The sequence below is a fragment of the Coregonus lavaretus genome, assembly GCF_964263955.1.
Source record: "Coregonus lavaretus genome assembly, chromosome: 11".
NCBI lineage: Eukaryota > Metazoa > Chordata > Actinopteri > Salmoniformes > Salmonidae > Coregonus > Coregonus lavaretus.
This window is the reverse complement of record NC_139998.1, coordinates 33173615-33198361: the sequence shown is the minus strand read 5'-3', so window position 1 is coordinate 33198361 and position 24747 is coordinate 33173615. Positions and strand designations below refer to the sequence as shown.

The following is a 24747-nucleotide window of genomic DNA, read 5'->3' as shown; positions in this document are numbered from 1 at the left end:
GAGGGCCAGTAGGAGGCACACTTTCCTCTGGTCTAAAAATAAATAAATAAAAAAGAATGTCTCAGGGCAGTGATTGGGAACGTTGCCCTGTGTAGGGTGCCGTCTTTTGGATGGGACGTTAAACGGGTGTCCTGACTCTCTGTGGTCACTAAAGATCCCATGGCACATATTGTAAGAGTAGGGGTGTTAATCCCAGTGTCCTGGCTAAATTCTCAGTCACTTACCTGGTAAAATAAAAATTCCCTCATGAGTGGCAATCAGAAAAGTATGTATTCTGAGTCGACTATTTAAATTGGGCATACAATGTACACTGTTTTGAAATCAAGATGGCTATTCAGGCATTCTGCTGCCATAGAGTATTATAATGTGAAGAGGAAGCCTGTTAAGAATGCAAACTTCTGCAGCACTGTCATTGTTTGCAGGGCTTGTGGTTACTGATTCTGATTGCGTAATCTCCTTTGTAAGTGGAGTCTATCCTATTTGAAGTTATACCTTGGATTTTCCACCCATAGGTTTCAGTTTCAAAATAGCAACTTTCTAATTAGGTAATGTTAAAATAATATTTTGCATGCATTAAAAAAAAACTCTGGCAAAGCCTCATAAATGTCATCATTAGTAAACAGAAATACAAACAGGAAATTTAGATTTTTGTCAGCGATTGTTTATGCTACTGTAATGAGCCTAGGACGTGCATTTTTCTAAAGTTTGACAACGGCCTGTTCCCTTCTTCTGTGCTTCTCCCTAAGACTGAGCTAGATGAATATGCCATACATCAGCAGCAACTGCAGAGAGAGGGGTCACCCAGAGTTCTTTCCTGTAGATATTTCCAGTGCCTGTAGATGGAGCTATAGCACTGCTGAACTATGTAGTGGAGAGCCTGATGGGAGATCACTCTTCTCCCAACTAGAGTTCTTCATGGAAAAAACTGTAAAAGTGAAAACCTCCATTCTTCGGATCCGCTGGACCAACAGAACAGAAGTTTCTCAAACATGCTAAATGAGCATGTATTAGCCAGCCAAATTAATCTGTTTCATAAGTTTAGGCAGGTAGCTTAGTGGTTAAGTGTGCCAGCTTGTGCCAGTAACCGAAAGGTTGCTGGTTCTAATCCCCGAGCCGACTAGGTGAAAAAAAATCTGTCGACGTGCCCTTGAGCAAGGCACTTAATCCTAATTGCTCATGTAAGTCGCTCTGGATAAGAGCGTCTGCTAAATGACTCAAATCTTAAAGTTGAGAACACTTTTGATTTAGATTAAATGGATGGAGGTCCTCAAAAAAAGGAAAGGGAATATTTATACATGAAAGCTGATTTTGAGCTTTTCTGTCATTAGAGCGCTTTAAGTATTTAAGTAGAATTAATATTTTAACATATGAGGTGGTCTCGTCTGTCAGGAGTTCTGACTAGAAAGAAACCTGTATACCTTATGTGAGTATTTGAACAGTTTTCTTTTTGACACTGCCAGGTAGCAACTGGTTTAGACATCATTTGACAGCCTGTGAAATGCTGATTGCCTCACATCACAGACTGTAAAGATGGTATTTGATTAATGTTTGATGCGGTGGAGCTGAAAAACACTGTTGGCAGCTGCCACGGCTGCTTCTTTTGGCTGATAGAATCCTCGTCTCCCAGATGAGAGCAGGACAGGGTCAGATCTGGATCCAGTGGTCCTGAGGGACCACCTGTGAGGTGTCGCCGCACCCTGCCCGCCTGCCCCCCGGCCAGGCCCATTACCCAGAATACCAGGATGGCCAGGATCAAAGCCATAATCAGTGCTGTCATAATTATTCTAGTTAACACCGTCCCCAAAAATGACATGTTTGGTGAGCACTGATCTGCCTCGGTTTGGTTTACTGCGATGCAGTAATGCAGTATGTATGACCAGAAGAGTGTGAGAGGAGTGTACATGCCTGTGGAACCTCCTCTCGTTCCTTTCTCTGCATCTGTTTTCTTTCTGTTGAAAAGGTTGGAGGATTGTGTATGGCTTGGCTGGCTGGCCTTAAAGGAGTGGGTTCTTGCTTCTCGGGGGTTACACTCTTGAACTCTATGGCTGTGGGAGTTCTCACAAAGTTTGCAGTGGGAATATGACAGGGAGGGAGAGGGAGACAGCCCTTCATGGTGATGTGTGTTTGCATGATTTTGAAAATAGTCTGAGATGTATTCCTTATTAAAGAATGGGATATCAGTATCCGCAATTATTGAGCGACGCCTCCCTATTTGAAATAGTCGGTACTGTTATTGAGTCGCCACAGTGGATGGCAGTGTGTCAGTTGACAGCTCTTAGGGCTAGCTGGTAACCGTAACCTTGAGACACGTCCTCTTATACAGAGAGCCTTTCTCTGGCAGACAGTTGTCCTCTCTCAGTTAGAGCGCTAAAATAACATATTTTCTGCAAAATAATAAACTTGTTATTTTCAAGTTTATTTTAATTATTAATTGTCTTTTATTGTATAATATATTCATTTTCATTTAAAATATAAAGCAGCATGAAATTATAATTTCAGAGGATAAACAAGCCAGATGATGTTGCTATGAATAACACTGCAGCCCTCTGTGTTGGTGCATCCGCCGTGGTGCTTTGTCTGTCCCTCCGTAGCGGTTTAATATTGTGCTTATTTTGGTCCCAGATGAAGTGTGCCGTATCGTAATGACTGCCTCTAACACGCTCACCACCTCCCCAGTCACAGAGGACACCTCTCCCCAGAGCCTGTGACCTGACCGCCTCTGTGTGTGGCTGTAACGGGGAAGGCCTCGGCCCGTGTGCGCTAACATGTCTGTGAGCCGAGCTGACAGGGAGGGAAGGGAGAGAGAGAGTTAACGCCACTCCCTCCCTCCCCACCTCCTCGGGGGAAAAGGCTTGCATGGAGGATCTGTCACCCAGGAGGTCGCTCAGTGTTAACACTCCAGACACGGATTAAACACTTGTGGCCAGCGCCGGAGCTTGGGGTCGGAGTGGTCACCACTGACAGGCACCACGGGGCCCCTACTGACCGCCCTGGTCCAACCCTGGTCCAGCCCCGCTCCACCCTGACTCCAGACCTGCTTCAGCATTGGCATGTGTCAGACAGGCAGGGAGACAACGGCCAGCATCGGTCTTGCAATGAAATGCTAATGCCCTGCCTCGCGCTGCTGATCTTCTCTTGTCTTCCCTTCCCTTTGATAAGGAGCCCACTATTGCTATACTGCACTAGTACTGGCATCCTTACAAGCAGCCACTGAATTTTCTTAACATTCCTTGAGTTGTAAGCCTTCAATTTCCTTATTTATGAATCATTACTGAATTAAACTAAATTAGATTCATATGTGAAATTAATTTCCAGATTCATTGTTAGAATTTGATTAAATTGATGGAGTTTACATTGAAATGTATTGCTTTGTTTTCATGGCATACTTAAAAGCCATTGCAGTAAGTAAAACTCATATTGTTTTATTCTTTTAGATATGGCTTGGATGATCAGAAACTTGTCTATACCAATGGTTTATTTGTGTGTACTGTGTATACATTCTTTAGTGGAGTCTGAGTTGCTACAGATGATACAGTCATGCTCAAGAGGGAGATGAGAGTTCCCCTTTATCGCTCTCAGTAGAATCTCTCTCTCTCCCTAGTCAATAAGACTTCAGCTGAGCATATGTGAAATATTTATTTAGCATTAGCTCTGAGCACCATGGCTGCCCACACACTCTACCTGCCCTGCAGAGAAATCTCATCTGTGCTTCCTCTCTGCCTCTGACACCCCCTGAAAGCCTGTCCCTGTATTGGCCCGAGCTCACCACAAATTACATGTCTAATTTCTCTGCGTTTACAGCTGCTTTAAAGCCTGCGTCCCCAACATTAGCCCTCAGCCAGACTCTCTGTTCCAGCCTGGCTGTAAAAAAGGCATGCGTGAGCCGAGCTGCCACTGGGGCCTTTGATTCATTATTAATCTCTTTTTTTTTGTATTTTAATTTGAGGAAGCAATGCAGATTACTCCCACTGCCCTTGATTTCACCCAGAAAAAGTACATCTATATCAGAGTGACGATTATGCAAGGTTTTTACCCCTCTTTACATTACTTTATTTTGTTCTGCCCCTAGCGTGTACACACATACACACACACACACACACACACACACACACACACACATACAGAGAGAAACAGAGAGACATATACCCCTGGAGCCTGTAGTCAGCCTTGTTAAACTTATTCAGCTATGTTCATGTAATCTGGCATCCATCCACAGCCCCACTGACTGACCCCCATAATGCTAGTTGGCTCTCTCCTCTCTCTGCTCTGTTTTTCTCTTAGCTTACAGTAGCTTTCCAAGCTCAACCAAAGATAGACACAGAAGAGATAAGAATTGCCCCTTTTTATAGATATTCTATAGTTACAGTATTGCTTAGTTGTATTGTATTTGTAATTACTGTGTCCTCTTTAATGCATGCTTAATGTCAGGGTAATAATGAGTGATACACTATTGGTAATAATTGCTATAATTGTAGGATTAAATACATTCAATGATATGATTATCCATAACATCACATTTCATTAGTTTGGAACATACAGTATATGTTTACATGGAGCTGTATATAAACTCAGCAAAAAAAGAAACGTCCTCTCACTGTCAACTGTGTTTATTTTCAGCAAACTTAACATAAATATTTGTATGAACATAACAAGATTCAACAACTGAGACATAAACTGAACAAGTTCCACAGACATGTGACTAACAGAAATGGAATAATGTGTCCCTGAACAAAGGGGGGGTCAAAATCAAAAGTCACAGTCAGTATCTGGTGTGGCCACCAGCTGCATTAAGTACTGCAGGCCATCATTGTAAATAAAAAAAAATTTCTTAACTGACTTGCCTAGTTAAATAAAGGTAAAATAAAATAAAATAAATCTCCTCATGGACTGCACCAGATTTGCCAGTTCTTGCTGTGAGATGTTACCCCACTCTTCCACCAAGGCACCTGCAAGTTCCCGGACATTTCTGGGGGGAATGGCCCTAGCCCTCACCCTCCGATCCAACAGGTCCCAGACGTGCTCAATGGGATTGAGATCCAGGCTCTTCTCTGGCCATGGCAGAACACTGACATTCCTGTCTTGCAGGAAATCACGCACAGAACGAGCAGTATGGCTGGTGCCATTGTCATGCTGGAGGGTCATGTCAGGATGAGCCTGCAGGAAGGGTACCACATGAGGGAGGAGGATGACTTCCTTGTAACACACAGCGTTGAGATTGCCTGCAATGACAACAAGCTCAGTCCGATGATGTTGTGACACACCACCCCAGACCATGATGGATCCTCCACCTCCAAATCGATCCCGCTCCAGAGTACAGGCCTCGATGTAACGCTCATTCCTTCGACGATAAACACAAATCCAACGATCACCCCCGGTGAGACAAAACTGCGACTCGTCAGTGAAGAGCACTTTTTGCCAGTCCTGTCTGGTCCAGTGACGGTGGGTTTGTGCCCATAGGCGACGTTGTTGCCGGTGATGTCTGGTGAGGACCTGCCTTACAACAGGCAGGTCCTCACCAGCATATTGCGGACAGTCTGAGCACTGGTGGAGGGATTGTGCGTTCCTGGTGTAACTCGGGCAGTTGTTGTTGCCATCCTGTTGTTCGGATGTACCGATCCAGTGCAGGTGTTGTTACACGTGGTCTGCCACTGCGAGGACGATCAGCTGTCCATCCTGTCTCCCTGTAGCGCTGTCTTAGGCGTCTCAAAGTACGGACATTGCAATTTATTGCCCTGGCCACATCTGCAGTCCTCATGCCTCCTTGCAGGGACCCTGGGCATCTTTCTTTTGGTGTTTTTCAGAGTCAGTAGAAAGGCCTCTTTAGTGTCCTAAGTTTTCATAACTGTGACCTTAATTGCCTACCGTCTGTAAGCTGTTATTGTATTAACGACCGTTCCACAGGTGCATGTTCATTAATTGTTTATGGTTCATTGAACAAGCATGGGAAACAGTGTTTAAACCCTTCACAATGAAGATCTGTGAAGTAATTTGTATTTTTACGAATTATCTTTGAAAGACAGGGTCCTGAAAAAGGGACCTTTCTTTTTTTGCTGAGTTTATGTGCAGAGTTTGGCAGCCCTCCTGTCTAGTGTTTAGTCTGTCAGTCAGTCAGTCGTCTGGTTGGTAGACTGGGCCCTCTCTCTCCCATTAATCAATTTGCAGGATGGTAGAAACTGTTGTAGAGGGCGTCTTTGTCCTTTTGTTCCTACTGCGGTCGCCTCTCCCCCTCCTGGGAGAGTGTGGGTGGTGTGAGCTGCCATGCTTGCTCAGCTTTAAGAGTTATTTTATTCACACTTTTAATCGCTGAGTGCTTTATTATTAGGTACTGGATTCTGCCGGCCAGGGGATCTGCATGAGAAGGCGCAGAATGCATTTACTGGAATCATATTAATGGCACTATAAAACAAATCTGTCAGCCTGTTGTTAACCCCGCTGGCAGAGTGGCGTTGCCCAGGGTCGGCCTTTCTCCAGGCTCTTACAGGTGGCTAAGGAGAGTGCATCTCCATCACCTACTCCACCGCGCGCTAATATTTTGTATTAATTAATTATTAGACACCCCATGCATAATCATGTAGGCATTTTTCAGTAAAATGGTGTTTGTCAAGGGAGGTTTCCTACATTAAAGACACTCCTCCCAGACACACTTGTTCAATTACAAGTCGTTCATTATCCAATTCTGCTGTGTGTAAACGTACCGTTCAGGAAGATCATTAATTATTAGGTCCCCTGCTTTTTGTTTGTTGCTTTCTGTCCTTTTTAGTGAAATAAATGACTGCTTTACCACCAATGTAACATATTAGTGTTGTAGTGTTTTGGACTTTAAGGTTCCCGTTGTCATGTGGAATTTGTAGTGGGATAAAAAAAATCGGCAGGACGGCTCTCCAGACTGAAATGAAATGGAGCCTAACTTTGAGGCCCATTTAAAGGTGGATTATTTTCAATATAAATGTACACTTAAGCTTGACAGGTTGCGCTTTGTCCACCCAGTCCTTTAATCACTCACGCTTGGCGCTAATAAAACATAAACCACTTAGCGACGAATTAGTTCTGTCTCCATTTCACAGAAGCAGCAGAGAATGTGAGGAGACGGGGGAAAGGTATACCTTTGACTCTGCTCATTAATGAGGGATATCTAATGGCGAAAACGCAGCTCAGTGAGCCTGAGTGAAGGAATTTGAGCGGCTTTCCCAGATGCTCACAGTAACATTTTTATTTGTGTTTTTAAAAAAGCATGTAAGGGAGGAATTGAGGAGATATTTCTGACAGTTTTGGTTTATACCCTCATTTAGGCGCCCAGTTTTTAGACACAAGGCGTTGTATTTCTCTAGCCTTTTTCTTTAGCCTTTTACCTTATATCTACCAAGCCAGCGCATGGTGAGCAGAAATGTGCATTAGTGGGCGATTATGAATACCTGTGACAGATTCTCTCTACTGACTCACTGGGAGGAAATGAATTGGCTCCCTCTGTTGACTCGCACAGGAAGACAGAGACCAGGCAATTAGACTTTAGTGGTTAATGTAGCAGCTTTTGCAGGGAGGGCAAGGGGGTTCAACATTCCTGCTGGGCTCATCTCTGTTTTTTTTTTTTTTTTAGGGAATGCTTTTGATATGACAAGCTACCTGTCCACCAGCCTGCTGAATTCCTCTGGGGTGAAAATAGTGTCGCTTTAGAATAGCCTCATGTGAATAGAGGTGACAACATATGCAAAAAACTAAAGCAGACATGCTGAAGCTACCTCCACACATCATGCAAATTCATTGTTTACCTTTAGGTTTTCCCACCAGCGTTAGTTGTGGATGCATAATTCAAATCATTTGTTACGGAGAAATTTCAGTAACATATTGTTCAAATTGCGTCCTCACATCTTGGTCATCCCACGGTGTTGTTCCTACACTTCACATTACACTGATATTATTGAACGATAGTCAACCTATGTGATGGGGAAGCCTAGGGCTGTGTGGGACTAGTGTTTGGAGCATTACTCATGGTTCACGTTTCCCTGGTGGCAGTTTGAATCCATTGAACCCAGGCCTGGCGTGGCAGTAGGTAGACTGCCCCAGAGCCAGTAGAGCTGGAAACAGGCTGATATGACAGGACCAGTCTGCTGTTTACAAGGCTCAAATGGAGGCCTGAAGGCCCCAGCGGTTCACATCCTGTCTCAGGCCTAAGTCAAACATATTGTTTCTACTGTAACAAGCCCCCAGCAGTCCACATTCAAACTACACAGCATGCTATTGTAGTGAGCTAGTGTAGTGTACTGAGAAACTATCCCACTCCTCATTCCATTGGGTGTTGTAGGTTACTAGGTTTGTTTTCTACTAGCCTTATGGTTAAGTTCCTCCTCTCATGAAAACAAAGTTGAAGAAAGATAGGAGTTTTTGTACCTTTCAAAGAGTAAATCATATTTTATGATATAGAATGGAGTACTTTTATTCATTAAAAAAGAAAATGGCCTCCTCAGAAATGGGTAAAATGAATGTCTATGCCGAGTGTTACACAGTAATAGATTTAAAATAATTCCAACTTTGAAGACTTCATTTCTTCACTGTCAACTTGTTGGTGTGCTCCTCCTCACACATAGTGGATCATTTAATCTAGAGCCAAACTCATTAGGCTGTCACTAAATGGGTTTAAATGCAGCGGTCCAATTAGTGCTCTGCTGTGAAGTACAGTGGGTGTTGTGTGCTGTGCTTACCGCCGCTTCTTTACAGAATTATGAGGGATTACTCATTCAGTGTGATCCATCTTATTTCTACCAGGGGTCTTGGCTTTTCTCACTATCATCACTGTGGAGGGGTAAACGTTGCAAATGCTTCTCCAGTTGCCATATGTGCCTAGTCACAGTCAGTCAGACAGCCCAAATTCTTCCCAGTCTAAGAGGGTTTGATATGCTGTATAAAAGACAGGATTCCATGCCTACCCTTGTCAGACTTTCTGTTCTGCAGAAAGGCACACTGCCAACACTGTTATCGCTGTAAATGAATGGGATTTTGGAGTATAAAAAATTATCCCCAAATGTCTTACCTCCCAGCCACTAAGTGGGGAAACTGATGCTGGTTGGTGTAGTGGCGTAGCTTTGCAGTCTGCTGTGCTGTTCATGGGGCTTGGGCGGTAGGTAAACCCATTATGTTTATTTGGAGAGGTGCATGCTGGGATGTGTGAGGTGAGCAGGACATTGTGTCTGGGCTTGGGTTCTAGCCCATGTTGTATGACGGCGATGCCACCCGTCGTGCTGTATCCGTGCTGTTCGTGAGACTCACACACCACTCTCTCCCACCCTATGCCTCTCCCTGACCTCCCCCTGTCCTTCCAGACCTTCATGGTGATGGTGTGGACCTGGGAGCTCTTCATGATGCCCCTCTTCCTGCTGCTGCTTATCGGCTGGAACTACTTCCAGGTGACCACGGAGAGGGTCAGCAGCAATCAGGACCTGGTGAGTGTTTCCTCCTACTGTACTGTACTCCATACAGCTCTGCTCTATACTACACACATGTCACGGCAGCTCTTCATGTCCCCCTCGCCCACTCACTGGTCAGAAGCATACAGAGCAGAGCAGCCTCTGTCTCTCTCAGAACCCAGGACATAGACTGGCACTCCCACTAGAATTTGGCTGTGTTGAACTGCCCATAATGCCCTATAATAGTGAATGAAGAGTATGCTGTTAACATAATTTTTGTAAAATGTTAGCAAAATGCATTTTTCATTTATTTACTATGTTGAGGCATATGCAGTATTATTTGAGCATACAACATTGTATTGATGCTGTGGTGATACTGTTGTAGACACAGTGTATTGATTACATTCTCAAGATGGTACGGCTATCTCCTCTGTATCAAAGTCTAGGTTATGGAAATCAAGTCTCCCCTAGCCATGTCTGTAAAGGTTAATGCAGTTCCCACTTCTCAATGCCCCCCAATTTCACTGTGTTGTAAGCCGTCTTGACGGCCAGGGCCCTGGCCTTCAAACATCCAGTCCCTGCAGCAACATCCCCAACACCAGCCCACTGGTTGTGTTTGTGGCTGCTGGCAAAGATGCAGTCCCTGGGCAATGTTAAAGCCCGGGTTCACCCTCATATCCAGTGTGGAACCTCTGTCACCTCTCTGTGACCCTGTGCCCGGCAGTAACACAGCCCTGTTCCCAGGCAATGTCACAGTGTGCACCATGCAGGCATCAGGTTTGAGTTGATGTAAAGTAAACTAGGCAACGGCATCCAAATTAAATGTTTTTTTTCCTCTTTCTGTTTTTCTGTTGTGAAGAAATTAGATTGCTTTGCTGTGACAGTGCTCTTGTGAGGAAGGCCCTCTTTCACCTCTCCTTTTGTGTGAGGTCACCCCTGTGATGCAGTCTCTATGAAACAGGCCTCTCCCAATAGGGGTAAATGTACAAGAGCAGAATTTCATTACTAGATGTTTGTTAAAAATGCTCCAGTGCCCGCGTGTCCCTGTCCATTTGAAAACACACTCTACCCCTCTCCTTTCTCTTGTAGGCGAACATGAACATGACCGATGATGAGGAGGAAGATGAGAAGGTATTTTATTTATTTCTAACTATTTTAATAGTCTAATATTCTGTATGCCAGTTATACAAGTTCTAGTTGAGACTTTTGCATAGTTCCACTGGAAATGGTCTCTCAGAAGCTTGTCTTCACCCAAGAAGAGAACATTTCATGCATTCAAAATTAGGACAGAATGTAGAAAACAGTAATTCCATGTGAACTAACACGTCTCATTCAGCACTTTCATTCTATTCCATTGGGTATTCAGTATCACTACAAATGTGCTCTGCCGCAGTATCCCAGTCCTTTGAAATTCAAAATCTACGTTAAACTTCATCATTAATTGAAGTGCATCATTAATTGAAGTTTGTGAGTGAAGATTTATTCACCAGACTTTTCTAAATGGGATTGTTACTATGAGATTGACCTTTTCCCTACCATAACAAATTAGGCTAAGCGCAATGGTACAGCAGTATACATATTTACAGATCTCTGTATGTATTCTATAAAGATTATCACTCACTTAAACAATTGGACCTCTGTATTCATAATGATGCCATATTTATAATTGTTCATCTGAATGTGATTTTATCTCTTGACACTCAATACCGTGTAGCTCAGTTGGTAGAGCATGGCGCTTGCAACGCCAGGGTTGTTGGTTCGATTCCCACGGGGGCCAGTATGAAAAATGTATGCACTCACTAACTTTAAGTCGCTCTGGATAAGAGCGTCTGCTAAATGACTAAAATGTAAATACCAAAACAATTATTTTAATGCCCACCCACACCAAAAGGAGAAGACAAAAGTGTCATGGTCTATATTCCTTATTCCTCCTATCTAGACATTTTCCTTCGTTTTAGTCAGGAGAGCGAAGAGTTAATGGGATGTGCATTATTGCTTTATGGTGGGAAGTGTGGATCTGCTGCAAAGCCTCCAAGCAATGATCCCTCTGCAGTGCGTCTAGGCCCAGGAATCATATCCATAATATGCTCAATATATTATGTTGTGATGACCAGGGGCTAACTTCATATGGAGAGGAACACCCCACTAAAAAACAGGCCCGTCCTCCAAATCCTGTCTGAAAGCAAAGGCTAATTCATGGATGAAACTCTCATGATATGTGTGCATACACATAATGCAGCGTACGCTTAGCTGCACTGCATTTGTAATAAGAGCTTAGAAGAGACAATCCTGCGGCCAAACATATAGCAATGATATGACAATTATGTGTTTGTATGAATAGTGAATGAGGATGTGCTGCTTTCATGGTGTGGCTTTTAATAATGATACTACTGAAATAGGATCATTAGAAGCAGATCTCTAACATCTCAATGATTTGGCAGTTTTTGGTTTCCTTTCACGTTTGTTTTTTCTTTTAGATTAAAAAAGAAAAAACGATTTTCAAAAAGCAGGAAGGAGATTTTTCAAAATACATATCCATGTGTTGCGGAGCTCAGTAATAGTTTAAACCAAATAATTCCTGTTCCCTGAAGTCCTCTCTGGAAGGTTTAACGTGAGCCAGCTAAGCCCATTCACACTCTCTTCTTTCATTTACTAATTAAGCAGTTGCCTGTGTTTGTTTTAAGCTGTCAGCTTTAATTTAAAGTGGCTTATTTGAAAGTCGTGTTATGGTTTTGCTGTCACTTAAATGTGATATCATGCAGGCAGATCAAGCAGCGTAGCTTTACACTTCATATCAAAGTCTTCTTTCAAACTATTTGGGGTTAAAGAGTGATCAGTGTTAAAAATGTGATGACTTCGAAGGTACTACTTTTTTCCCTAGTCCTTTTGCAAAGATGTCAACTATCCCCTCTGAGAAGATTACCATTAACACTCAAATATGTGTTTCCCCTGTTTTCCCCTGGAGGAAAGAAATATGTAAACCTCCACTAGAGCACTAGGAATGTGAAGGCATGACGTTAAGGAGAGACGAAAGGCCCGGCTACGTTACAGCAGGATAATACACAACAGATCTCTCTCTCTCTGTGAACAAATCTGTCCTCAGGGAAAGAGACGGCTTACAAATTATGTGTGGCCAAAGTGACTTCCCTTTGGCCTTAGGTATCAATTGTGCAGATAGACAATATTTAATCATAACATCAAAAATACAAAGCAAAACAAGCCCATAGATCTCCATCATAATGAACAGAGAAGATAAAACAGGTCTCCTATGGCCTCTGGCTGGTATGGCTGGTCTGGGGGAGGGAGAGGGGAAGCGTTGCTCCTCAAGCACTGCCCAGGGGAGCAGGGGGTTGGGTAGGGGGGTTGACGGGGCAGACTGAGCTGGAGGGGTGCTTTCTCTTACCCCCTCAGACCATAGTCACCACTGGGTCACCTTCAGCACACCGGTCAGACAGACTGCTGATGTCATAATCAGTTATGGGCATTATGGTAGGTATGTACCCTCTAACACGTACTGCTTCTGGGAGCTGCTCACTGCTCACATGTTTGTTTGTGTATCCATTTGTTTGTTAGCTTGTTTTAGCACCATACCAGAACCCATGCCAAAATCACAGCTGTTTTTATTGCATTTTCACGCCTTTGTGGAATAAGTCACTAGAAAATATTCAGTCAAGCTTTGAATTAATATTCACATTTGATGCCATTTATTCAAATTAAAGCAATGTTAAATGAGCTTTCTTAAGCGTTTGATTATGCCCAACATGCCTGTGAAACCACATTTGCTATTTACCTTTGCGCAGGAGATCAAATCTGTTCCCATTACGCCACCTTAAAAGGTAGCTTTTACAATTTTATCTGAAATGAGAATATGATTTGACACATGTTTTCTAATCAGTACACATTTACGATTTATGTGGTCCATCCCCCTCAGTATACCCATCCCTTTCCACTTCAGAGGAAGCTGTTTTATTTTTTTTGTTTATCAGGAACACATAACAGTTTTGTAGGGAGCTGAAAAGAGAAATGAACAAAGATAAATAATATCATCAAATGAGTGATGTAGTAAAGGACTTCCAATGTTCGTCACTATGGAGATAGAGTACTTCAAGGGCCTTAAGGGAAATGAATGGTGATAATCAGGAGAGCTTGTTGATGCATACTTTATAGTACATATCTTTGGGACCTTTTTTTTTCTTCAAATGAAAGCTCAATAATGTAATTTTCTGGTTTATTTTTGCCTGAGTAATCTTTGGCTACATTTACCTTGTGCACACAGGCTTATCTGTTACAGTTAAATAAGAGTTCATATCTCTAATCAGGTTTGAATCCTAATTCATGTTTAGGGGGCCTTAAACAAGTTTAGATGGAGATATGAAAGGGAATCTGAGCCTAACTGATGAGGCTCCATATCCAGTGAGTTCTAATTTCCCTGTGCGCAGCTCTCTCAGTCCATCAGGAGCACACAGACATGGATCTTAATGGCTTTTAGCAGGCACAAATCTGCTTTCAATGAGAGCTCAGGAGAAAGAGCTCAATTAACACCTAATGTGAAGTAAAGGATCTGCATTCACATTAGACTGAGGTTGGAGGTTTTCTTTATGCCTTGCTGCAGACAGTGCCGTGTCTCTTCTATAGGATGATAGGCTACAGTACTATCCCTCCGTCTCTATTGTATGACACTGGGATAATAATCTATTCACGGATCTCTCAGAGAGAGCATATTTGAGATATTTCCAGTGGCCTAGTAGGGGAGGCTCTCTACAGGGGTGGGAATTGCTCTCTTCCTGTGTTTGTTGTGGAGGAGACTTGGGACTGACAGTGGGGAGTCTCTCTGTGCTGGGCTGGCGGATAGCGTGTTTTCCCAGGGGCTGCCTCATGAGACTCTGATAAAGGCATTCTGTCTGGACGCTGTCTCTGAGCCCAGACTGGGGCTGGAACTGCCTTCTAACACAAACATATAGACATCCTCAAGCCTCCTGTTAGACTCCATCAGATATCTTCCTCCCCCTCGCTCTTCTCTGTCATCATTCCTGTCATTATTTCCTCCTTTTACATTTGACATTTTAGTCATTTAGCAGACGCTCTTATCCAGAGCGATTTACAGTTAGTGAGTACATACATTTTCATACATTTTGATGTCTTCTCAGCCGTCTTTAGCTCACATTACTGGTGTTATCATCTACAGCCTCTCCTCTCCCTCTGGAAAGCTTCACAGTGCTGCTTCTTCTCTGCCGTTACCAGCACTCATCTGATCATGTCTATTTCAACTGAAGAATATCTCTTTTGTTCCCCCACATTGAAATTGAGAGACACCTTCCCATACCATGTCCATCTGGTCTATATAGGATGTCTGTATCATATCACGGCTTTTGCACCATGATATTAATTTAGCAATACAAAATGAACAATATAACACTATTAACACTACCTTGGTGATGAAAGTGGACATAGCCGAAGCCCATTCACATGATATGAGAGTCTTATATGAGTGAGAATACATCCAATGATTACAACCCTGTGATCTGGGATGGCTGAGCCACTGCTCCCTCACACACACAGAGGTGTGAGGACAGAGAGACACATGGAGTATATAGGTGGGTGGGATAGCACTGGCAAAACAAGTCTAAACCCGCCCCATGGAGACTTGTGGATTGGTTGAACCATGAAGCCTATTTCTGCTCTTCCTGTCTGGGTCATCTGGGATGCTGCCTGATTGCTGATGGCCATTTTATGTCCGTCTCATCCTCCAGTTAATCTGTGATTTAGATGTAGAGCACTTCCATTGTTTGTGGCGGACAAAAGCCGAAATCATGACAGCTTTCCAACGTTGAATCTGTCTCATTTTCAAAAGCATAGTCTGAAGAGACATTATAGGCCATTCAATAGATGAATTACTCATGATAGCACGGCAGAGATGAACTGGGCTTTGTCTGCTTCCTTAAACAATTGACATTCAGTACAGTAGACCTCATCAGTGCCTGTGTACTTTTAGGAATCTGGGAAAAAGGGACTGATGGAGAAAATCCATATGGTCCAAGAGATCGTCATCACTGTCCAGAACATTTTGGATGAAATCGCATGCATAGGGGAAAGAGTCAAGAAGTAAGTTTGACATTTTATGTTTACAGTATACTGGCGAGTTAAATGTTCTCTATAGAAGTGGGTGTATAACGCTTTGGCTAGCAACTACATTATTGATTGTGCAGTATCTTGTAACATCTTAGTCATAATGATATTCTGACTTTATTTGATGTAATATTTCATCCACAGCACATTGAACTGGTCTGTGCCCTTCCTGTCCTGCCTGGCCTGCTTGGTTCTCTTTGTGGCAACAGCAGCATTATACTACATCCCACTGCGCTACATTATCTTCATATGGGGTAAGTCAAATATACACCATTATTTTTTATTATAAATACTGTATTTTGTAATGAATAGTTTCCCTTCGGCAAAACATTGTTGAAAAAAGACAATTACAGTAAATAGCGCTTACATCCATTATATAACAGTAATTTGAACATTCAGCAATACTCACACCTCTTGAATGCCCAGAGCTCAGGCTGCTAGCTCCAGAGGCCCATTGTGCTCAGAGCTCTGCTCAGTGTGAGATGTAAGCAGACCAGTCTAAGGCTAGGCCCAGGGTCTGTGAGAAAACAAAGCCGAGCGGCGAGGCAGGGAGAGCATCATGCTGTACATAAAACAGGATGTCCTTGGGCAGTGTAGGCTCCTGGTGTAAACCCTCATTATCCGCTCCAGTCCTACAGAGATAGACAGTTGCCTCAGCGGTCAGAGGGAAACAGACACTCCTCATCCAGCTGTTGGCCCACAACTAACTGTACTTCTACACTGCCTCCAACACAATCGATACCAACATCATATCAAACAACAGCACTGATACACTCTCCTGACTCCACAGTTAACCCCCATCTCTGGTTGCAAGGCAAGCCTTTCATGTAGTCTGCACACATTTAGGTCCTTAGGTTCTTTCTGTACACATTGTGGTAAATGCTGTAGCTAGCAGTGAATATATGGTACCATTATGGTCTGTTTTCTTTCTAGAAATACTGTGGAATGCAACCAAATGGGGAGAAATAACAGTATTGAACATGATTAGAGAGAAATAATAAACTTATTTGAATGAAAACATAAATGTTTTTGTCGTTTGAGTGATATGGAAAGGTAGTTGGGAGTGGGGTGTTGATAGGGGGGAGGGGAGGTTGGTGGTAATCTCTGCTCTGGGCTATTGTACTGAATGTGTACTCAGAGGACCTGAGTCGCCTTTGGACACAGACTGAAATGTATGTTCTGCAGTCAACTATCAGGCTCTGTTCAAAAGCTGTCATGGATGTGTGTGTGTCTGTCTGCATTACAGCATCCTCTGTACGGTTGTGCTGCCAACTTATACACTACCGTTCAAAAGTTTGGGGTCACTTAGAAATGTCCTTGTTTTCGAAAGAAAAGCATTTTTTTTGTCCATTAAAATAACATCAAATTGATCAGAAATACAGTGTAGACATTGTTAATGTTGTAAATGACTATTGTAGCTGGAAACGGCAGATTTTTTTTGGAATATCTACATAGGCGTACAGAGGCCCATTATCAGCAACCATCAGTCCTGTGTTCCAATGGCACAATGTCTACACTGTATTTCTGATCAATTTGATGTTATTTTAATGGACAAAAAATGTCATTTTCTTTCGAAAACAAGGACATTTCTAAGTGACCCCAAACTTTTGAACGGTAGTGTATATTTATGATGATACATATCCATTGCACTGTCCATACAACCCCACCACCTTATTGATGTACTGATTCAATTTAGTTCCTAGGGATCAATTCAAATAGCATCACAAGGTGCAATTTCACACAGCAGTGAACATAGCCACGGGAAGTAGGGGTACTGAGGGTGCTGCAGCACCCCCTGAAAGATCAGAAGAGAATAAAACAATTATACTAAAATAAGTTAAAGTATATAATTTGTATTTATTTTTTTCTTCACTGGGCCTCTACTAGTATTTTTCAGCATCTCTGCTTTGGCAAAAAAAGGTAGTTGCATAATTAAGAACAGTATCTTGCAAGATTCAATAATTGGAATTGTAAGAGTTGTTGCCCTGTCATTTTCTCTGTGATTGTCATTCTAATGGAATCCAGAAATAACAAAACCCTGTCCTCAAACATTTACATCAAAAGGTGCAAAATTATCGGCAAAGACACAAAACATCCCTATCAAATTAAATATTTGTCTTGATCCAATAACATGGAAAACAACCACTTTTTGTGCAGTATCAATTTACTATCCTTACGAACCACTTAAATGTAAATATACATTAGTGTATTGTACATAGGCTGGTCATCTAGGTTTGTACCTGTAGACTTTCCATCACCATGAAGAAAAACAATGCACAATACAGTAATTGAGTACATTGACACATCAAGTGGTTTGTGCTTCTACACCTGCATTACTAGCTGTTTGGGGTTTTAGGCTGGGTTTCTGTACAGCACTTCGAGATATTAGCTGATGTAAGAAGGGCTATATAAAATAAAATTGATGTGGCTCAGTCGGCAGAGCATGGAGCTTGCAATGCTAGGGTTGTGGGTTCGATTACCACAGGACTAAAAAGTATGAAAATGTATGCATCACTACTGTAAGTTGCTCTGGATGAGCGTCTACTAAAATAGAAAAGGAATGAAAAGACCATTTCAGTTTTCACATAGAAATACAGTGTAAGTTGCATTTACAAAGTATTTCAAGAAACTGGAAAACAAAATTTAAAAATTGGCAAAAAAATGCTACTTCCAGCGGCTATGGCGGTGAAAGAGCTAGGGATGGGGTTGCAATATTTTTTTGTCCTTCTAAAAATATGCAGGTCTGGATGACATCTTTATTTATTAATGTGTCCTTGTTTTCACAGGCGTTAACAAATTTACCAAGAAGCTGCGCAATCCGTATGCCATTGACAATAATGAAATACTGGATTTCATCAAGAGGGTGCCTTCTGATGTTCAAAAGGTAAGGGTCCAATTTTCCATACAGACAGAGGGAGGGAATTCTCTAAAGATATATGCATTATTTGCTCTAACAGAATTCCCAAGTGTTGGGGAAATATCCTCTGGCTTTGTTTGATTATTAATGGACTCATGCCTTTAAAACACCCCTGGCCCAATTATTTCTGGCAGTAGTTTGATGCAGTCGCCCCAGTGCCTGGATGGGTTCTACTCTGATCTGTCCTCTGCCATATCGCTCCAGCCTAGTCCCTGATTAGCAGTTTTGTCTCTCTGTGATAAAAGCGCTGTGGCGTCCGGGACTATGATTGGCCAGGGGCCGGTGGAGGGCCCCCAATGGCTGTAGTTGTGTGTGGCTGGGGTGCCCAGCTCTGAGTCAGCTGAGACACTCTGACGTGGCCCCTGTCACATCAGGGTGGGGGAGTCAATGAATGTAGTTGTGAGCCCCGGCCGTCCTGCTGGGTGCCATATGTGATCATATATTAGCCATGGCTGATATGTCATTTGCTGTTACATCACAGGGCTGATAGCAAATAGCTGCCAGGGCAGGGTGCTGTACTTTAAGTGGAGCTGGGTGTTCATCCTGTTCACTCTCTGTTCTGTTCTCTGACCGTGGGCAGGAAATAGTGCAACACAGCTCCTTCCTCTCCCAGGTACTTCACAGACAGTATTCAGCCAGGATACGTGACTGTCTGGATCTGGAAAGACTCTCTGAACCCCAGTCTCTTTCTCTGCTGCCCCCTTGATGTCCCTCTGAGAGTTATTGCCAAATGTTCAGTGATGTTGTTGGAGAGAAGCCTATGTGATTTTTCGGCTGAGCAAGTTGGCAAAACAACATGATGAATACATTTAGTTTCACCATCTTTTATATGTCTCACATCTTTTATATGTGACACATTTGTTCACGTTTTGAAAATGACCATGGAGACAATACTTTTTAGTTTACGGATCAGCTATGTCCTGGATGATGGCTACAAAACAGAACATTCATAATGACTCACCACTACATACACTTCTGTGAATAATAATATTGCTGAATAACACAAACACAAGAACCATAACAATAGTCCACAGATTGCTGTTGTTACCTTAGAACTCCAACCCTTAGATAGGCCTAGGTATGGACACAGTCGAGCCATATTAAAAAGGCTGGAAATGGACTCCTTTCTCACAGCAAAATTACTTGGCAATTAGTGCCTGTGCAAATCTACAAAGCCGAGACTTCTGACAGGAGTGTGTCTGTCCTGAAATAAGAAGCATCTGTCAGTTCTGAGAACAGTTTCATGTTCTGTTGCAGACGGCAGTCACTTTGTTCCCTCATTCATTCCATCTACCATTCTAATAATCAGGGTTTGGTAATTAGTATGGAGTCTCTACCTTGATTCAACAGAACCATGTTATTGTTGTATCAAAAACAAACATGCTTTTGAAAGCAAATTTGCTTCAAACTTCATCTTGTTGAGTTTCTAAAACTAATCTGTTTTGCATTGTTGTTTTTAAAAAAAAAATGTTTTGGCATGTTATTTTCACTAGACACATAACAAAAATTACACAATGATACAAGATATTTTAGATACTTACGTTATTTAAACCATTGGCCATAGTAAGTTCCAATTTGGAAGTTTAATTCTAGATTTTCCGCCTTAATTCTTGTTACAAATATGTTTGGACATATTGGAATCTATGTAAAAGAATGATTTGCAAAACATTGAAACTTGAGACAATCTTTGATGTTGAGCCTCATAATTCTGCAGTGCAAACATACTGTAACTGAAAGGAAAAAGAGGTTTAAGTTCAAATGTCAAAGTGGCAGGTCTCTTTTTTCAGAAATCAGTCATCTTTGAGTTCCCACTGAAGCATGTAAAGGTCGACATCCCATCGATGCTAGTTCCTACTTTAGTCAAGAAACCCCTGGCTGAGGCAATTCTTGGCTTCGTATAAAGTTTTCTCAGAAAGGACAGAACTTACACGAGCGATTATGCAGGTTACTCAACAGTTGATGTCTGCTTCTAATATTGCGATTGTGGCAGAGGAGGGGGGCGTACGCTGGTACGGAACCCTTGACTTCTCAAATCCTTCCTCCCTGTGATTAATCCCCTCTGCTCCTGTGTTTAAAAAATGATTCATTACAGGCGAACCCGCCTCGCTTTCCTCTGCACCAGCTCTCCTCGGGGGAGCCATTACCGTGCGCTCCACTGAGCTCAGATTACCTGCCTCCGACCAAACTCCTGTTTGTTTTTACAGGTGCAGTACAGCGAGCTGAGAGCGCCCAGCGTCCAGAGCCCACCACGGAGGAGAAGGTAAGCCCCGTGGACATGCTAGATGAAAGGCCCGGGCTCCTTCTGAAAATGGCACAGCCCAGTCTGCTACGATGACAATGCTCCAGTGCCAGCAGAATCTGCGACCCCTTACCCCCCTCTCCCGTGCCCCCTGCTGCGGGGGTGCAGTCAGCTACTCTCCCGCTTGTGTGTCTGCCACCCCCCTGACAGGGGCTGTGCACTGCACCGGCTAGGAGGGCAGCACATGGAGCTGTCAATCACAGAGCCAGAGACGCCGTCCGCCCACCCCGGCCCAGCTTGCATCCATTCATGCATTTTATAAAAAGAGAGTTTTGTTTAACTCAAACCTCTGCTGTTTTGCTTTTATGGATTTGAGTAGTAATGCCTTGATCAGACCGACAGCCTCATTGCATCAATGCTGCGTAAAAAAGTCTGCAGTCAAACTTTTTTCATGATGTAATCCAACATTTGTACTGGATGTGTGTGCAACAAAAGTTAAACATTCACCTTTTGCTACTATTTCTGTCAAGTCTACGCATACAATTTGATGCTTACGCTGGATTTATCCAACATATGCACCACACGGAACACACTGCAATTGCCTCTGCAACGCAATGCTGCAAGGCAAACACAGCGTTCCATTGGAAATGAATGTACTTCTGGTGTACCAAAACGCATTGGCGCCTTCGGTCTGATCGAGGCGTTCAACTGAACTGCAGCAATGCTTTGACTCATGTACATTTTAATTTCATATAAGGGCAAATGGGTAAAAAAAAAACTGAAAGGCCGCTCAGCAAGGAAGAAGCCACTGCTCCAAAACTGCCATAAAAAAGCCAGACTACGTCAAGGTATTGGAGTGACCATCACAAAGCCCTGACCTCATTCCTATAGAACATTTGTGGGCAGAACTGAAAAAGCGTGTGCGAGCAAGGAGGCCTACAAACCTGACTCAGTTACACCAGCTCTGTCAGGAGGAATGGGCCAAAATTCACCCAACTTATTGTGGGAAGCTTGTGGAAGGCTACCCGAAACGTTTGACCCAAGTTAAACAATTTAAAGGCAATGCTACCAAATACTAATTGAGTGTATGTAAACTTCTGAGCCACTGGGAATGTGATGAAAGAAATAAAAGCTGAAATAAATCATTCTCTCTACTATTATTCTGACATTTCACATTCTTAAAATAAAGTGGTGATCCTAAATGACCTAAAACAGGGATTTTTTTACTAGGATTAAATGTCAGGAATTGTGAAAAAATGAATTTAAATGTATTTGGCGAAGGTGTATATAAACTTCCGACTTCAACTGTATATATAGCATTCTGTTGGTGGCAAGAATTTTGTATAATAATTTTAATTGAAAAACTCAAAGATAGCTGCATATACGACATCATTCCACCATTTATATTCATAAGATCATTAATAAATATAATACCATTTTAAAAAAATTCTTCCATAAATAACAAATTTTTTATTAATCAGTATATTTGAGTTTAACCATAACATTTGTTGTAATATTTGTTCTATCTTTTCTGGAGGATAAAACTGAAATTGTAACCAGCTATGTATGGCTTGTTTAAGAAAGGGTGGTACTTTAAACAACATTTCATTTTCAATTAGTCGTAAATTAGAAGTTGCAGTCTGTATAAAGGCAAAAATGCCATTTTTGAACAAAGGATGAGCCTTTCTTAATAATCTATTGGAGAACCATTTTGGGTTTAAGTATAACTTACTGTATGTATGAGTGAAGATTTTTGTGAGAGGTTTAAAGCGTTAATATTTAATCATTTTAGACCCCCAAACTCATATTCATTATATGAATAGGCACGTTTAATTTTGTCTGGCTTAGCATTCCAAATGAAATGAAATATTTTTTGCTCATATGATTTAAAAAACGAGTCGTCTGGAGTAGGCAGCGCCATTAGTAAGTAAGTAAACTGTGATAGGACCAAAGAGTTAACCAATGTGATTTTTCCATAATAGACAAATGTACCTATCCATGCTTGCAGAATCTTATCTATTTTTGCAAACTTTCTATTGAAATTGATTATGGTAATATTTATATTTTTTGAGATGTGAATACCAAGTACAGTGGCTTGCAAAAGTATTCACCCCTCTTGGCATTTTTCCTATTTTGTTGCCTTACAACCTGGAATTAAAATGGATTTTATGGGGGTTTGTATAATTTGATTTACACCACATGCCTACCACTTTGAAGATGCAAAGAAATAAGACAAAAAAACTGAAAACTTGAGCGTGCATAACTATTCACTTTATTTAACTAATTATGTGACTTCTGAAGGTAATTGGTTGCACCAGATCTTATTTAGGGGCTTCATAGCAAAGGGGGTGAATACATATGCACGCACTACTTTTCCGTAATTTATTTTTTCAATTTTTTTGAAACAAGTTATTTTTTTCATTTCACTTCACCAATTTGGACTATTTTGTGTATGTCCATTACATGAAATCCAGGTTGTAATGCAATATGAAACACGCCAAGGGGGATGAATACTTTTGCAAGGCACTGTATGTCTACTTCACCATCTGCCCATTTTATTGGTAAACTACAAGGTAGTGTAAACACTGTGTTTTTTAACGATCCAATACGTAATATGGTACACTTGTCATAATTAGGTTTTAATCCAGAGAGGCTAGAAAAGTGATCAAGATCTTCAATGAGACTGTGCAGGGATCCTTTTTATATTCAAGATGTATATAATTATTTTATTTCAAATGTCAATTCACTGTACAATCCTTTGTCTCAATGACCAGAATATTTGTTATTATGAAGAATACATTTTCGGAACCGAGCCAAAGGAAAGTTTGATACGTGTAACTTTGAGACTCCAGTCTACTGTGCAACTTCTCAGGTTTCCTGTTTTGGTATGTTCTATTTTATATATCCTCAAATCCATTTTTTATGAATTGTAATATATAGAAACAATCCCATCTCAGACTGGAGTTGTTCCAGACTGATTTTCTCCCTAACTACACTGTACTTGGGGTGGATTATGCCACTTCTCTCCCTGTATAAACAGTAAACACATCTGATTGCACAACACACCCATTGGAACAGAGCTCACGCATTGGCCACCGCTTTGCCTTGGTTACTGAGCTCACATCAAAGCACTGTACGTCGGTCCGGCGCGGTGACTAATGCAGCGCTTTTGTTGCCTTCTCACAATAACAGGGTCCACATGAGAGAGAGCTCATCTCTCACAGAGAGTACTCACCATCCTCAGCACTTAGTGCTTCACATTTCCATTAAAATCACCTCCACTGCCTAATAGTGGCTACACAGACACACACACACGGCTCCATGATAGTCTTTCTCTCCATGATGGAGTTCCTGGAAGAGTAACATATGGTTTCTTCTCCATCAGACATAATCCTCAATCAGAGGGTCTTTTACGGTTTGCTTCGCGTCATCTTCAAGTTATTCACAACGATTAGCCTCAAGCACTGATGTGATGTTACTTAGAGATGATTATTGGTGTGTTTGGAAGATTGCTTTAGATCTTATATGTATTAGATTTGAATGTGATGATTTTCAAACAGATGTATCCTTGATGGGCCTACATTAACTGGCTCTTTCATTGCCTTTGAGAAATTACTATCTATTTTCAATGGGAAATCAATTATTCTCATGACATTTCTAGACTAAGAACATATTGCTTGATGGATCAAATCCATGTGGAATATTTTTTGCAACTTTAATCATATAACATTGTTGTTATCAGAGTTCTTAGATATTGGCCTTTTTTATCATTGGCTCTCCAACCAGTAGGCCTTTAAAATAACTTATTGTTAAGTTGGTGTGTTTTCTCAGTTAAATAAATAAACTAGTAAGTAACACTTAAAAATAGCCCTAGTTTAAGAAGAGTTTGGGCTGAGGTGAGCCCTGGACCTCAGCACTGGGAGTTTGTTCCTACTGATTGGTGTGCTGAGCATCCCAGTCGGGTGGCGGGCGTTCCCCCTCCTCTGCAGTAGCAAGCTGGTGAAAGAGCATCCGTCTGTGCTTTGTGAAGAGTTTGATTGGCTCAGGGGGACCCGGTGGAGCCCCGG

The 24747-nt window shown here is 42.0% G+C and overlaps 1 protein-coding gene across 6 annotated transcripts in view; it reads left to right on the top strand.

Annotated features, from left to right (window-relative positions):
* LOC311137412 (multiple C2 and transmembrane domain-containing protein 2-like) overlaps positions 1-21825 on the top strand; it is a 46375-nt gene extending 24550 nt beyond the window's left edge. For all 6 annotated transcript variants that reach the window (XM_084171892.1, XM_084171890.1, XM_084171894.1 and 3 more), the window contains 6 exons: positions 9315-9434; positions 10488-10529; positions 15391-15500; positions 15669-15778; positions 18311-18408; positions 20646-21825. In XM_084171892.1, coding sequence (XP_084028018.1) covers positions 9315-9434; positions 10488-10529; positions 15391-15500; positions 15669-15778; positions 18311-18408; positions 20646-20705 — 540 coding nt within the window. In that variant the 3' untranslated portion in view covers positions 20706-21825. The remainder of the gene's footprint in view (positions 1-9314; positions 9435-10487; positions 10530-15390; positions 15501-15668; positions 15779-18310; positions 18409-20645) is intronic.
* The last annotated feature ends 2922 nt before the right edge of the window (positions 21826-24747 follow it).